The sequence below is a fragment of the Acanthochromis polyacanthus genome, chromosome 13 (assembly GCF_021347895.1).
Source record: "Acanthochromis polyacanthus isolate Apoly-LR-REF ecotype Palm Island chromosome 13, KAUST_Apoly_ChrSc, whole genome shotgun sequence".
NCBI lineage: Eukaryota > Metazoa > Chordata > Actinopteri > Pomacentridae > Acanthochromis > Acanthochromis polyacanthus.
In genome coordinates, this window is record NC_067125.1 from 14,443,744 (window position 1) to 14,457,266 (window position 13,523).

A 13,523-nucleotide genomic window follows, 5' to 3' on the forward strand; every position below is an offset into this window, starting at 1 on the left:
TGCAAAATTAGCTCTGTCAGATATGCCACTGGGATATGAAGTACTGCCCTGATCTTTCCCTATACTAACCCTAAACACATGAGCTCTGGCCAGAGCCCATTAAGCGTCACAGAAGTCTTTGTCATGGTGGCCTCTTGCTAGCTAAATACCCTCAGTGCTCTTGCTTTTTAACATGAAACACACAGTCCAAGTCACTGCCTCCTTGCCTCTCTACAGTGTTAAACATTAACAGGCTCCACCTGGTGGAACATCCAGGTACTACAGCTTATCTATAATGGCTTATCTGACATGCATGTAGAAACTACAGGTTTTTCCCAACTTTTTGATCTTGTGAAGCCGCTCTCTCAGTACTATATTTCAGACTGTGTCCTTTACAGTAAGGTTCATGGACACATCTATTTAGGAACAACTTGAATGCACAAGTATAGTTTTTTCTGAATGCATTGCAGAGCTATTCAGTGGTCAAGCGCAATAAACATTAAAGTACTTGAAATACGAATTAGATACTAAATATTTAATTTGTTTTAGGACATCACTGTCACCCATGTGTCTCCTCACTTCACTTTGTCTACCTTTGCACTAATGTCAGGTATCCATGCTTTCTTTTTCTCTACCCCTCACCATTTCTCTGCCCACCATGTTGTCACCCAGCCTACCTCCTTCCGTCTGCATATCCTTTGCAGATGGCAGTGGCTGTGTCCCGTCCTACTGGGACAAAGTGTCCCACCGGGGCTTAATCCGGTTGCCAGTTTCCTGTTCCCTCCTGCCCCTCTCTGACATCTCCACAAGGTCCTTAAATTACCTCACTAAGTTGTGCTTTTGAATTTAAATCAGTGCATTTAATTATATCTGCTTTTAAAACAGGTCCTTGTACCCTGAGGTACATACAGTAGGTCAGAGCTTCAATGAGAACCTAAGAATTGTTATAGGTCTGCCTATGTTAGGTTGCCACACAGCAAGATAATTAAGCATTTTAATTAAGCCGGGACTAAATCTTTAAGTTATGCTCCTGGGACTAGATTTAAATAGTTTTAGGAAAGCTGGTGACATTAATTGCAAACAGTATTTATAGTGTTTTCATTCTGTACTTGCTCGCTTTTTTCCTATGCTGAAGCATTCATGCAGAAGCTGTTGAGCCCTGATCTTTCAAACTATCTCCTTCTTCGGTATAAAATGGAGACATCAGCCGTCCGACCCCATTGATCGTTCCTGTCACTCTGAACATGTTGACAGCAAAGTGCACTTTAACTCTAGGGCTTTGTAGATAAGTAATCATGTGTGTTAAAGCTTTATACTGCAGCGTCACCCCCATATAAACACACCCTCCTCCAGCTCTCGCTTTCTTCCTCCAGTTGGGAACAGTTCAAGTGGCGGTGCACATGAATGGCTTGACAGGCTGCCATGGCAACTGCACGGCCGACACAGTCGGGCTGACAGACATTTCCGACCCAGCCAGGCGTCGCCACATTGGTGTTGCCATGACAACTGTGTAAACAGCACGCTTTCCTCCCCAAAAGATGGAGAAAATCATAGGAGTCTTAAACATTTGTGGTGTCTTTTGCTTACATCTACACCAGAGAAAATCGGACAAAATGAAATGGAAACTATTAAAATCTGTCAATCATCACTGGTTGGAACAGGGGAATGAACATCTACGCATCCATGGATGTTCACTACATACCGTTTGATTTGTCTGACCATCTGCGTGTCCTTTGGGTGCAACAACAATGAGAGCAGAGGTCCTCTAAGTAGGTCAGTTGTTGGTGTGAGGCTCGGCAGGCTTATCTGGGCACACAGTGGTCCAACTCAGTGGACCAGCTCCCTTTGTTCCACAGCACGGCTCTGCTCAGCGCTCCCACAGAGGCAGCCAGCACTGCTGCAGCCCCGGGGTCAAGTCTTTCCAGCAGCACCGCTAAGAGTTCAGTTTGCTTTTTTATAGAGATACAGAGGTGATTACTAACTGTGTAATGGATGTAAATGCAAGTGAATTACCCTAAAATGACCTTTCCTGCAATGTTCTCAAGACCAGTTAGCGTTTGCTCAGGGTTAATATGTAACGATGAACTGTGGAAGTACAGTAAATTATGTATTTGATGCTTTGTGTAATCATTGGATTATAACTATTAAATAGCAATAGCTGCCATTTTTGGAAGATTTTTTTCTAGGTCACATATGAAACATGCTTACCGAAGAGTTCATAAAGGCTATAAACACTACAGTAAGCGTGTAATCTGCTGTACAGTTGTACATGACATCCAGATCCAGCATTTTTTGCAACAGCTGTTTGACTTGTGTGGATGTTTGAAATCAGGCCTCTTCCAACAAAACCTTAGGTAACAAATTAATGTCACTCACTAGTAATTTTCCAAACGATTTTGTTAATGATATTTTTATAGATCATCATTCTTAACATGTAAATCAATATAATGGGCTTTTCACACTGTGGACATTTGGACTTGTTATTGTAGGTTCGGCACATGAACGATGCTTTTTGGTTTTTCCAGCAAGCCGCAACAACAATTGCATTTTCATCCACCTACTTTTATACACATTTTGGATTTGTGCATAAAATGTACAAGAAAATATCAAAAATATTTTATGCCACACAGACGCTGAAAAGCAAATACATTTGTCAAATCAATGCTTCAATACTGGGGTTGTGATGTGCATGAAGCATAGACTTACCTGTCACTCAAAATTCAGATCTTCTAAAGAGACTATTAGACATGAACATCTGGTTTGTGTGAAGAGAAGAGTTGGTTTTTCTGAGATGAATACATGAAACAAGCATAGACATAATGCACTGTAGTGGATGAACACACACATCTTCTTTCAGTATTTCTGAAAATTTGGCTTGAATGTAAAAAAATATGTGCAGCATATAAAATATCAGCACCCTAAACTGGAAACAGTGGGAATTAGCCATGATTCATTTTATTGTATTAACCTATACTTTGTAACAAATCCTGAAAAAATCATTTCAATCCACTGTCGCAACATAACATACCTGGGTTAGATAAATAAATGCACCTTTCCATTCCTTAAGCATACAGAAATGAGGCGTTATAATGATGTAACTCTGCCATAAGAAAGAACATGTTTTCACTGCTTCAAGGGAAATAACTGTAGGTTCATCTGAAGTTTAAATCTCCATTTTGTTTTATAGTCCAAGGCATATTTGTTTAGTGCAGTTGGTAGTTCAAATACAAAAAAACATCAGTGAAATTGACTTAAGGCGGCCCTTTAGACTGCGGCAGCAATGACTTAAAGTTGTTCTTCAGAAAGTATTTAAAGGCCATTTGATTACTTAAGGGTCTGGATGCAGTACTGTTTAAAACATATGGTAATGATGCACAGTGGATCATATTTTCATATTTTGTTTTATTTTACATACCACACAATAGGAACACAGTTGCCGTAAGGGACATTGAAGTTACAGACCATCTATGTTTATATTGGTTTCATAACACGGAAGTCATTTAAATTATTTATTTTTGCAGTAATTGAATTTTGCTACTTCTTGATCTACCTTTTCTGATTGTTGACTTCAAGTTAAATGTCTAGTTTCCAAAAAGTAACAAGTGGATTTGTGTGTGTGCATGTGTGTGTGCGTGTGTGTGTGTGAGAACAAATGAAAGGTGTTTACCACAAAGCCCGGCCTTGCTTATTATGTGATTTAGAAGGAGCTTCGAATGTAAAGTGACCTGAATCCCGGTGATGTCAGCCCCTCCATTCATGAAACACATGAATAATTGAGGAAGCAGCAGGCTCAGTGCACCAGCACCGAGTAGAGGTGGAATGCAAAGTGAAAGCCATCTCTTTCCTCATTTGCTCTGTCTCTGTCTCTCACCCCCTCTCTCTCTCTCTAGCCTGGCGTGCACATTCTCTCTCAATCTCTTTTCCATCTATTGTCAGTCTGCAGCCGTGAAATTCTGTGAACCAGGAGCAGAAATCGCGAGAGAAGAGCCTTGCTTGGATACTAGGGGGAAGCAGTAAGCAGGCAGATGATCCAACGGCTGGGAGAGCGGAGAAAGAAAAAGGGGGGATGGAAAAGTGCAGGTTGCTAAGAGAAACTGGGAGCTTATCAGCCTTCGTTAGACAAAGGAGAAGAGACTGAATGATAGAAGCGAAGTCTGATATCCAGCTTCAGTGGTTTCTCTCCATCTGTCGGAAAAATACGTTCTTTTTATCCCCCTCTGCTGCGTCCGCTTCCTTCTCCTCTCCCTCTCATCCTCCTGGCATGCTCCGGAACTCGTCCACCCTCCTCCCCTTTATCCCTCATCCCTCTCTCTCGTCTCTCCTCTCCCCCCTTCTCCTCATCCACCTCCTCTCCTTCCCCCTGTGCCTCATCCAAGGCTCCCGCTGCGTGAATGAAGCCGTTTGAAAGGGGGTGATCGCTGCGGAGCGGCTCTCTACATGGCTACAAGCAGGTTAGTGCTGGGAACAACTGCCTGCTTTACCTGCCTGTGTTCAGCCCTAAACTACACGGAGCCTGCATAATGATTGGTTTCCCTGCTCGACGAGATCTACTATTTAAGAGGAGAGTCCAAGCAGGAGGGGGCAGCTGCACCTCAGACCACCAGTGCTTCTTCTTTGGCAGGTGGTGTTAAGGGCAATGTAAGCTGGTTATTAGGAGATCAGAGCTGGCTGGGGAAGATCAGTGGCCCTAAGCCTGCTATAGAAAATCTCCCTGCCTGCTTCTTCCATCTTCTCTCTCTCTCTCTCTCTCTCTCTCTCTCTCTCTCTCTCTCTCTCTCTCTCCCTCTCCCTCTCTGTTTATCTGTCCAGTTACCTTTCTTCTTTTACACGGAGCGAGAAAAGAAAGTGCAGCGCGCAGTCCGTGGGATGATCCGCTGGGTGAACAGCTCATTACTGGGAGTTGCCTACGAGGACATGGTGGTGTTTGAGTGTGTGACGGTGGCCAACGAGGGCTGTCGCTGCCTTGAGGGCTGCTACGGCGAGGTGTTGAGGGATTGTGTCTTTCAGCAGGGGTATGGCGGACTCCGTGATGCATGTGTGAGGGTGTGCGTATGTGTTATGTGTCAGGGAGTGTGGATGGGTGGGGTGGGATGGGGTCGGTTATATAATCTGCACAGTGCATGGGTGCATCAGAATGCAGAGGTGTTTTAGTTTGTGTTGTTTTGAAGATGATGTGGTGCTAATTTTGTCTTTTCAGTAACACAGAATGGGCTGTTATGTATTTTGGCAATACGTGGGCGTACGTTCTCCGTGTTCATGCGCATGCCCATGTTTATGTCTGCTTCTGTGTACTGTATGCGCATTCCTGTGTGTGCATGCGCAGTAGCTGCCGGTGAGCGTGGTGCTCCTCATGGTCTTTTCAAACCAAGTAGAGCTGAAGAGTCACTGCCAGATGGGTATTTTCCAGGGTCAGCAAAACTGTGAAAACAAGTGGGGCCCTCCAAAAGGCCCGGAACTCTGTTCTATTGTGAAGCTGAGCGTTTGGACAGCTTGAGCCGGTTGGATTTAGAGCTTTAGAGCTTATTTAAAGAAAAGACTGTAACAAAGTGGTGCAAACAGCAGGCTTGTTTTTCTTTCATTTTTTTCCCTTTCAATGTGTTTATAAGAACCTGACCTATTCCGAGTGACTCTGACATGTCAGGATCCTCTCTGATCAGCACCTTGAAGTCAGCCGTCTCTGCGCAGAGCTCTGTAAAGTAGATGAGTTCCGTATTCAAACCTCCGGGACCAATCATTCTGGCATAGTATGAAAATTTTCCAGTGCTAGATGCAATGAGTTAAGATTGTAAATCAGCTGTGATTTATTGGCTTTAATGTTTTCTATTTTACGAGACCAAATGGGATAACAAAAATTTTGTGAGTCATATTGTTGATTTGTAATCTGTATTCTTCATGTGCTACCTTAGTACTTGCATTCAGCATTCATTCTTCATTTATCTTTTGTTTATCAATTAACATAATAAACTCATTGAAAGTTGCTGCTCTAAACAACATACTGTTGTTAAAAATATTCCATATTATGGAAGGTGTCTTCTTATTCTAGCCATTTCTGCTGCATGTATCTGATGAAATATTTTACCCATTTATTCAGAATGAACACCCCAAGTTATAATCAAATGCACGTTCATAACAGTGTATTGAGCGATAAACATTTGTATTGAGACATTAACATATCACCTCATCATTAAATGCGCACTAACTGAGCCCAGGTGAGGCATTGTCTGTCACATTACCTCCCTGCTGTATTTCCTGGTCAGACAGCATCTCTAACAGCAGAGCTGCTTGAGTATATTTAGTCGCACACATTGAATATTTAAAACACTCTCTCTGTTCACTGTTGCTATAGCGATATTCATTCTGGGCTGAGCTTTATTTGTGCTTCGTAGTCGGGTGGATGGTGCTCCGAGTGATATGGCTTTTTAATTGTTGAATTGTTTGTCAGCTCTGGGTAATATGTCACTTAAGTAGACGTAGACAGACACCAATCTTCAGGTCACTTAATTAATCTAACTGTAGCTCATGTGAGTCGTGCGGAAAACATTTACTATTGGAGCGAGCTGTTGGATTTTATTTGAAAAAGAGAATTTTGTGCATATAGTGTGTGTATTACTTTATGTTGTTAGACCCCATAGCATTTCTGGAGACCAGTCATATGTTTGTCATAGTAGACATGGTGCTGCAGTGTGTATTTTCTACAGCTGAAGTCTGAACTCATTGTTCGTCATTCATTAAATTCCCGAGGCACTACAGTTGAGAGATAATGCTCTGACAGGTACTCTGGCTTTATGTCTGTGTTGTGTTTCATGAAGCAGCTACTAACAAAGCACTTGTGATAGATGCTTTTGTCTGCTCTTCTGCTGGCGAGCATCAGCTGCATGTTCGCTCCATCCACACTTACCATGCTGGTTCAAAGAGCAAACTGTTGTGTGAACAACTGATCGGTTTTAGTCATTCATATGCTGATGATGGATCTGTGTTTGCATTGTTTACTGCCCTGTATCTGGAAAGGAGAGGTGATCCGTTAATTCCTCTTTGCCCAGAAACAAGAAGTGAGGCTTCCTGTAGCAGAGTTTTGTAGCAATTTGAGAATTTCTGCAAAGAGAGGAAGCAAGAGATGAGCCATGTTCTGTTCATTTCTCTTGTATTTGCTAGTTTGAGTTATGCATTGCTCTTCAGGTAATCTTTGCTTTTCTTGGCCACAGTTATTTTACTGTATCTAATATTTTTCTTTGGGCTCACTTCTTTTCACCAAAGCAGCTAATCCACTCGTTAGACCTGCATGAGCCTTGATTTCACACCATCCAGTCTTACACCTTTCAGCCCTAACCTGCTGAGAACTACTCATATGAAAATGCTGTGCTTGTCTGCATGGGCAGAGAAACTCAGTAAAATGTTTAAGGTTTTTAGGTGTTTAGGATACTGGACAGTGTGGATTGGTGCAGTTGCTTGACTTTGTGTTTGACTGAGCTAGAATTGGACTAGAAGACAGGTTGTGGAAACCTTCAGCATTTTCCATTAGATTCAGCAGTCTTAAATTCAAATCCAATCTCAGTAGGACATAGTGACATTTGTTATCTGTTATTATTTTCATAGATATATTGTTAATACAACCTTTATTTTTGTGGATAAAACAACATACACACTAGCAAATTTTTCATGAACTAAGACATTTTGTGCTACTGGGGGAAAAAATTATCTGGCCTAGCTGGCAATAATAATGCGATTTGTCAAGAAGATCCAGTTGTTATTATTAGTTTCAGAGGTCAACCATCAAATAACACATAGTCACTGATATCAGTCAAGTTCTGCATGCTGCACAAGCTCTTCATTTTAGATGGTGTTTTGTGCTTCAGTTGGTGTGGCTTTACCCTGTGTTTAATATGAGGGGGGATGCCTTCCCTCATGTTAGCAAAATGACCAAAATGCGTCTGCCTTATTAACCTGCCTTTCCCCTCTCTGTCTTCTTATCGTCGAGATACTGCAGGGGGCAGAGAGGTTGTTTGGTTGAATATGTCAGTCTAATCTAGTCTGCTAGACCCTTTGATGCTTTATCTGCCTGAGGTTTGTGCAAGTTAGAGTCTCTGGCTCCAACCATGCTTCTGAAATATCAGAAGTCTAAGATTTCATTCAGACTACCAGCCTAAAAAACCTTTTGGCATATCCAGCTTGTATCCAGATTGATTGCTACTAGCAGATTCTATGGAGGACAACATGGAGAACAACATTCTGTGGTGGACAAGTGCCAAAATATATAGACTTGGCAGTATGATTGTTTGCAGGGAAAGATGATGATGGATGTCCATTTCTAATGTTTCTACATTATAAAGCACCATCACTAATGTACTACTGTTGTTGCTGTTGCCAATGTCGTTACCAAGGCAGCAAGTTACAGACCCCCTGTCCCAAAGGTCTAATATAAGAATCTAATTTACCAGCAGTCTGAACAAAGTTTGACAGCTGTGGTGCTAAAGTCGTCGATTTGTAATTGCATGAATTTTTCTCGGTCCTTCCATTTTCAGTTTTGCCTGGTATCGATAATATTCTCTCATCTACGCACTATAAATACTCAGATTGATACTTTATTGTAGCCTGTATCCTCCTGTAGAGTACTGTAGCTGTCATGCTGAACATAAAGTCACAGAAGAGCAAGAGAATCATAGACATGAGTATTTTCATGAACATTCAGTAGTGTCTGTGCAGCTTATAATGCCCCCAAACCGCTCCATCTAAAACCAAATATGTTGGAGAAGACTTGACAACAGATATAGATTCTACTTTAGATGCTGAATGTAATGTGGGAGTGGCGCAGGTACTGTGACTGATGAAATGAATCTGATACGACTGCACCAAGTTCAGCTAAAAACTGAACTACTACTGTTTTGAAAATTAAGCGTCATTAAAATGCTTAATGCCCACATCTACTAAAAGAATAGACCCTCACAAGATATGTGCTTAGCTTAGTAACCGTTCTATTTAATCAATATTGGAATTGCAGTTGTAATATCAAAAACTACTGGGCCATCCCTACAATAAAAACAAATCAAATCACCGACTGATTATACCTGGTTTCAAGCTTGACTAACTAATAACTTTTTTATACCTGTTACCTTGTTGGGATGATAGATTTTGTAATCCAAAAATTCTTTGGCGTTTTTATTTTCAAAATAGATATAATTATGCACCCAAGTGATCAAATTGTACCTTAAAAATAATGGTGTAACTTTTGGGAGCTACTATAAAAGGAATTTTATTAGTGTTTAATTGCAGAATTTGAAACGCCTGCCTCTGGACTGCAGTCTTCATTAAGAATTCCTTTTGTAGTCTGAGAAGAGTCAAGACAGACAGACACACTACAGAAAGTCCAATGAGTACTATTAAGCACGTACCCGCTGTAGGGAAGAGGGGTCGCATCCCAGAGAGGGTCTAGGGGGGGCTAAGCCTGTTTCATCTGACACTGTACAGGTCTCCAGTCCATCAAAGGGCCAATACAAAGAGACACACAACAATGCTGCTCATGCCCTACAGACAATTTAGAATCACCAATTAACCTACCATGCAGTCGTAGGAGGGAACCAGAGCACAAAGTGTGAAAACCCAGGCGCTCAAACTCTTAATTGCCGACAGCTGATCAGCAGGTTCCACCCAAAAGTGGAAAGTAGAAAAAAACAACAACAAAGTTTTGAATGACAAGTCATGAAGTGCCTCCAAGAGCTTAAAAAAATGTCAAACTATTTTTTCCTCCTCCATATTCAGTGTTGAACTCCAAAAAGCACACAGAATGTTCAGTGAACTCTTCCTGCGTCATGTTGGTTTACACATCAACCAGGAACAGAGAACACAACAGCTGTGTGCTGCATTCGTGAGAACGTGCCATTCTGTATAATCCAGCGCCGTGCACATTTGCCCACAGGGCTTTCCACAGTGTTTTAATGTGCTGTGCCTGAAATAGAGACCACCTCTGCTTACGTCATAACAAATGTATGCACTTGTGAAACAAGAAAAAACACAGGTGCTGTTTCACACGACATCAAGTGCTTATATATTCAGTGATTAATGTAGATGTTGTTTTTAGACACCGCTCAGTGATGAGATTGATCATGAGGTGAAATGTAACAGGGTCTGGGCTTCTTAGCACCTCTGCTACACTGAAACCCTCACCTAGTTCTGCCAAATGGCCTGTGTACTGTATGTTCATGTAACATGGGCAGGTTTCCGGCTCAGACACTGATTATCCTGCATGATCAATATCAATGCAGTCAGCTTCCTACAGTCTTTCAGTACATGATATACCCTGAGAGATGGCATACGGCACTTTATGAACCAGACATGAATACAAAACACAGAAAAACGCAAAAAGTGGACCTAAAATGTTGTAATCAGCTCAATAGAACTGCAGAGATTTTAAACTTTTCTCATTTGGCATTCACCTGTTACTGACTGTAGATGTGTGCTCCAAATTGTTGCCGTTAAGAGAGTTTTTTTCCATAAATTTACTCTTAATCATGTCAGGAATGACTAATCAGTTGTCAGTGCAGAGTACACAATGTACACCACAGAAAGAATGATCATCCACAGACCAGCAGACCATTTGGCAATCCTATAAATTGATGTCAGAGGTACCATAATACACCAGACGTGCATTATTTATCCCACTGCATTAAACAGATGGGAAGGCTCTGTGATGTCCTTGCCTTTTAAAATCAACCAGCTATTGGTAGAGCAGACCCCGACAGTCGAACAGAAGCTGTCAACGCTGCTCCCTCTGATTCAGCTGCATCAAAGTCCTGCATGTAACAGTAGATCAGTAATTCATGGCCACTAACGGCGGACATTGGCTGGCAGTGACGTAATGGCTTGCATAACGCCATGTCAAGTAACCAGGCCTGGCAGGCGCACTGTCACACAGATCACTTACAGAGCCTTTTGTTAGCATCTGTCATTGTGAGGAGACGGCTTGTTGTTGAGCCACTGGTGTGTGTGCGCGCACTGAGAAGTGAGTGTCTAGAGTGTTCTGGAGGCTACCTGATAGGAATTTAATGTACAACTGACTGACTGGTATTGCCTGTCTTAAGATAGCAGTCCCTCCAGTTTGATGGAGATCTGTTCGGTTTTAAAGCAAATCTCCATGCAGAAGTCAACACAATGGGAGGAACCAGAATATTATTCTTCAACTTTAGTCTTTAGGACGAAGCTCTGAACTTGTAGCTTTAGCCAACCACGTACTCTTTGCTTGAGTGGAAAAGATCCTTAAATATCGTAAGGACTCATTTTACATGAGTTTATATAATTAGCTCAATAAATTTCACAGTGAAGATAATATAAACTGCATGTTTTCCCAGTGAATTTCTTAATCGAACTGACAAGGAGCTAAAAATACACACAGATTGATTTCCTTGTTGCTTTTAATACCCCACACTACTGAGAAAATCCCAAGGACCTTTGTGTGACAGCATCTTACAGCATTTGTTTTCTTCATTGTTGTCGTTGTTGTTGTTGACGTGGAGTTACCGTATCAGCTTAGCCGTCATTAGCCAGGTTAGCACATGGTGCTTCAAGCCTGTTAAGCCTCAAGTGATGTAAGTCTGAGAAAACGGTGTTTGTGTTGTGGTCCACACTGATCTGCACATGAATGGCACTGTCTTGTATAGTTGTTGATATCTTGCTTCTTAACTTGTGTTGTTGTAAAAGTATCAGACACTGGAATCAAATGTGGAAATCATCTTCTCATCTCTTTTTCTTTCTGTCTCTTTGTTTTTTAGCACTGCCAGTAACTCAAACAAGAGCACACCCGCCTGCTCACCAGTCCTGCGTAAACGCTCGCGCTCTCCCACACCACAGAGCCAGGAGGGTGAGAACATGGTGGAGAAGGGTTCAGACCACTCCTCTGATAAGTCCCCCTCCACGCCTGAGCAGGTTGTCCAGAGAACATATTCCCTGCAGTCAGCACGAAGCGGGGGAAAGAACTCCAAGGTGAGTGACCAGGAGAGGCTCCTGTTTACCTGTTGGAAGAATACTCTTGCCATCAGACAAAAGGGAAGGGGTAGCCTCACAGGGAGAGATTCACAGCACTTTGACCCACGTTTAGGACACATTCACAGTCTGAGGATTTTGGCCACTAAAACCGAAGGAGGCTCTGTCAAAAAATGGAGTCTGCACTGTGAAGAGAGATTCCCAGTAGTGCTGCCCTAATGTTGTCATTGAAGATCTTGTGAAAGGCTCTGAAACACAAGATACCAATTTCAGAGCCATAGATTAAGGTTAGTCAGGACAGCATAAAGCCAGAGATGCTTCGTTGAAGCTATGAGCAGTGTCTGACTCAAAATGTAAATACCATATGTTACAAATCCTTACACCTGAGTTGTTCTTGTAATTATTAAATCCGCTTTAACCCTCTGAACCCTGGGCAGTTTCTGGGTGTTTTTTTTTTTTTGCTTCTGTTGCATTTTTACATAATGGGGGCTCATTTTTTACTGCAGTATAGAGTCCTGCACCTCTATGAAAACACCATAACCAGGGCTAGAAGGAGAGAGACCTCACAGATGTATTTTATGCAGTATGATACAGTTTTAATGCCATGATTCATAAAAATTTACAAAAGTTGATTTTCTTGTATAATTTGTTTTATAAAATATGAAAAAAAAATCTACGTACACACAGCTGTTAGCAGTACTGAAAGGCACTATACACATCATAGATACTTTACTCTCTACATGCATTTTTAATTTATCTCCATAGTTGTCTCCTCTCTGTAGAAAAACAGCCTGCAGCTCAGCCAAAAACCCAGATTTTTTTTTTTCACATGACTACTGGTCGCAGCTGAGTCACTAATGGCTTCATGGTGTGTCAAAGAGTGCAGAATTTTTTGGTTTTTACAGAATCTGATGAGAGCAAATAGAGCATTTTTAATTTCTTTTTAAAATAAATGTATAGAATTAAATGATTTTGTTTAAATGCCCTGATATAGAGTTGGTTACGTTTCCTGATAAAACTGTATGCCACGAAAGAATAGTCTACGGACCGTGCAAAATTTGAAAATCTGACACATTTTTCTGTGTTTGCAGTTTCTGGCTGTAATACATGGTGTCATTTTGGCTTCTTTTTTTAATGAAAACATGCCTTTCAAACCCACAAGCAGATCTGGGGGGTTCAGAGGGTTGATACAAATACACTAAGGCAAATTTTAGTATACATGTGAGGATTTGGTTATGCCACCAAATATTTATGTAAGTAAGAATATAACACTCTTATAGAAGTAGAGACACTGAAATAAGACTAGCAGCTGCGTGCTTTTCTCTGTGATTTTATTCCTGCCATACTCCAGCATCGTCCCTCCATCTAGCATTACATTTTATATCGGCAGAGTAACTTCTCTTGACACTATCACAGTCCCTGTTACATGTAAACTCTTGTAAGCAGCCGGTTATTAACTGTGACTGCATAAATACGTCAGGGTTGATGCTGCTTTCTTTTTTTTCCACTGCAGTGACGTATGTGTTATGATTGGTTATTGACTTGGTGTAATGAGCTGTAACTATCACTCTCCC

At 41.5% G+C, this 13,523-nt stretch overlaps 1 protein-coding gene across 17 annotated transcripts in view; it reads left to right on the plus strand.

The window, feature by feature from the left end:
- The window catches only part of gramd1bb (GRAM domain containing 1Bb), a 125,146-nt gene that overhangs the window by 85,846 nt on the left and 25,777 nt on the right, over positions 1 to 13,523 (plus strand). For 15 of the 17 annotated variants that reach the window (XM_051957864.1, XM_051957863.1, XM_051957866.1 and 12 more), the window contains one exon: positions 11,739 to 11,949. In XM_051957864.1, coding sequence (XP_051813824.1) covers positions 11,739 to 11,949 — 211 coding nt within the window. Of the gene's footprint in view, positions 1 to 3,859; positions 4,431 to 4,807; positions 4,992 to 11,738; positions 11,950 to 13,523 lie in introns of those variants that run through there. The other 2 variants (XM_051957879.1, XM_051957873.1) reach the window with 2 other exon arrangements.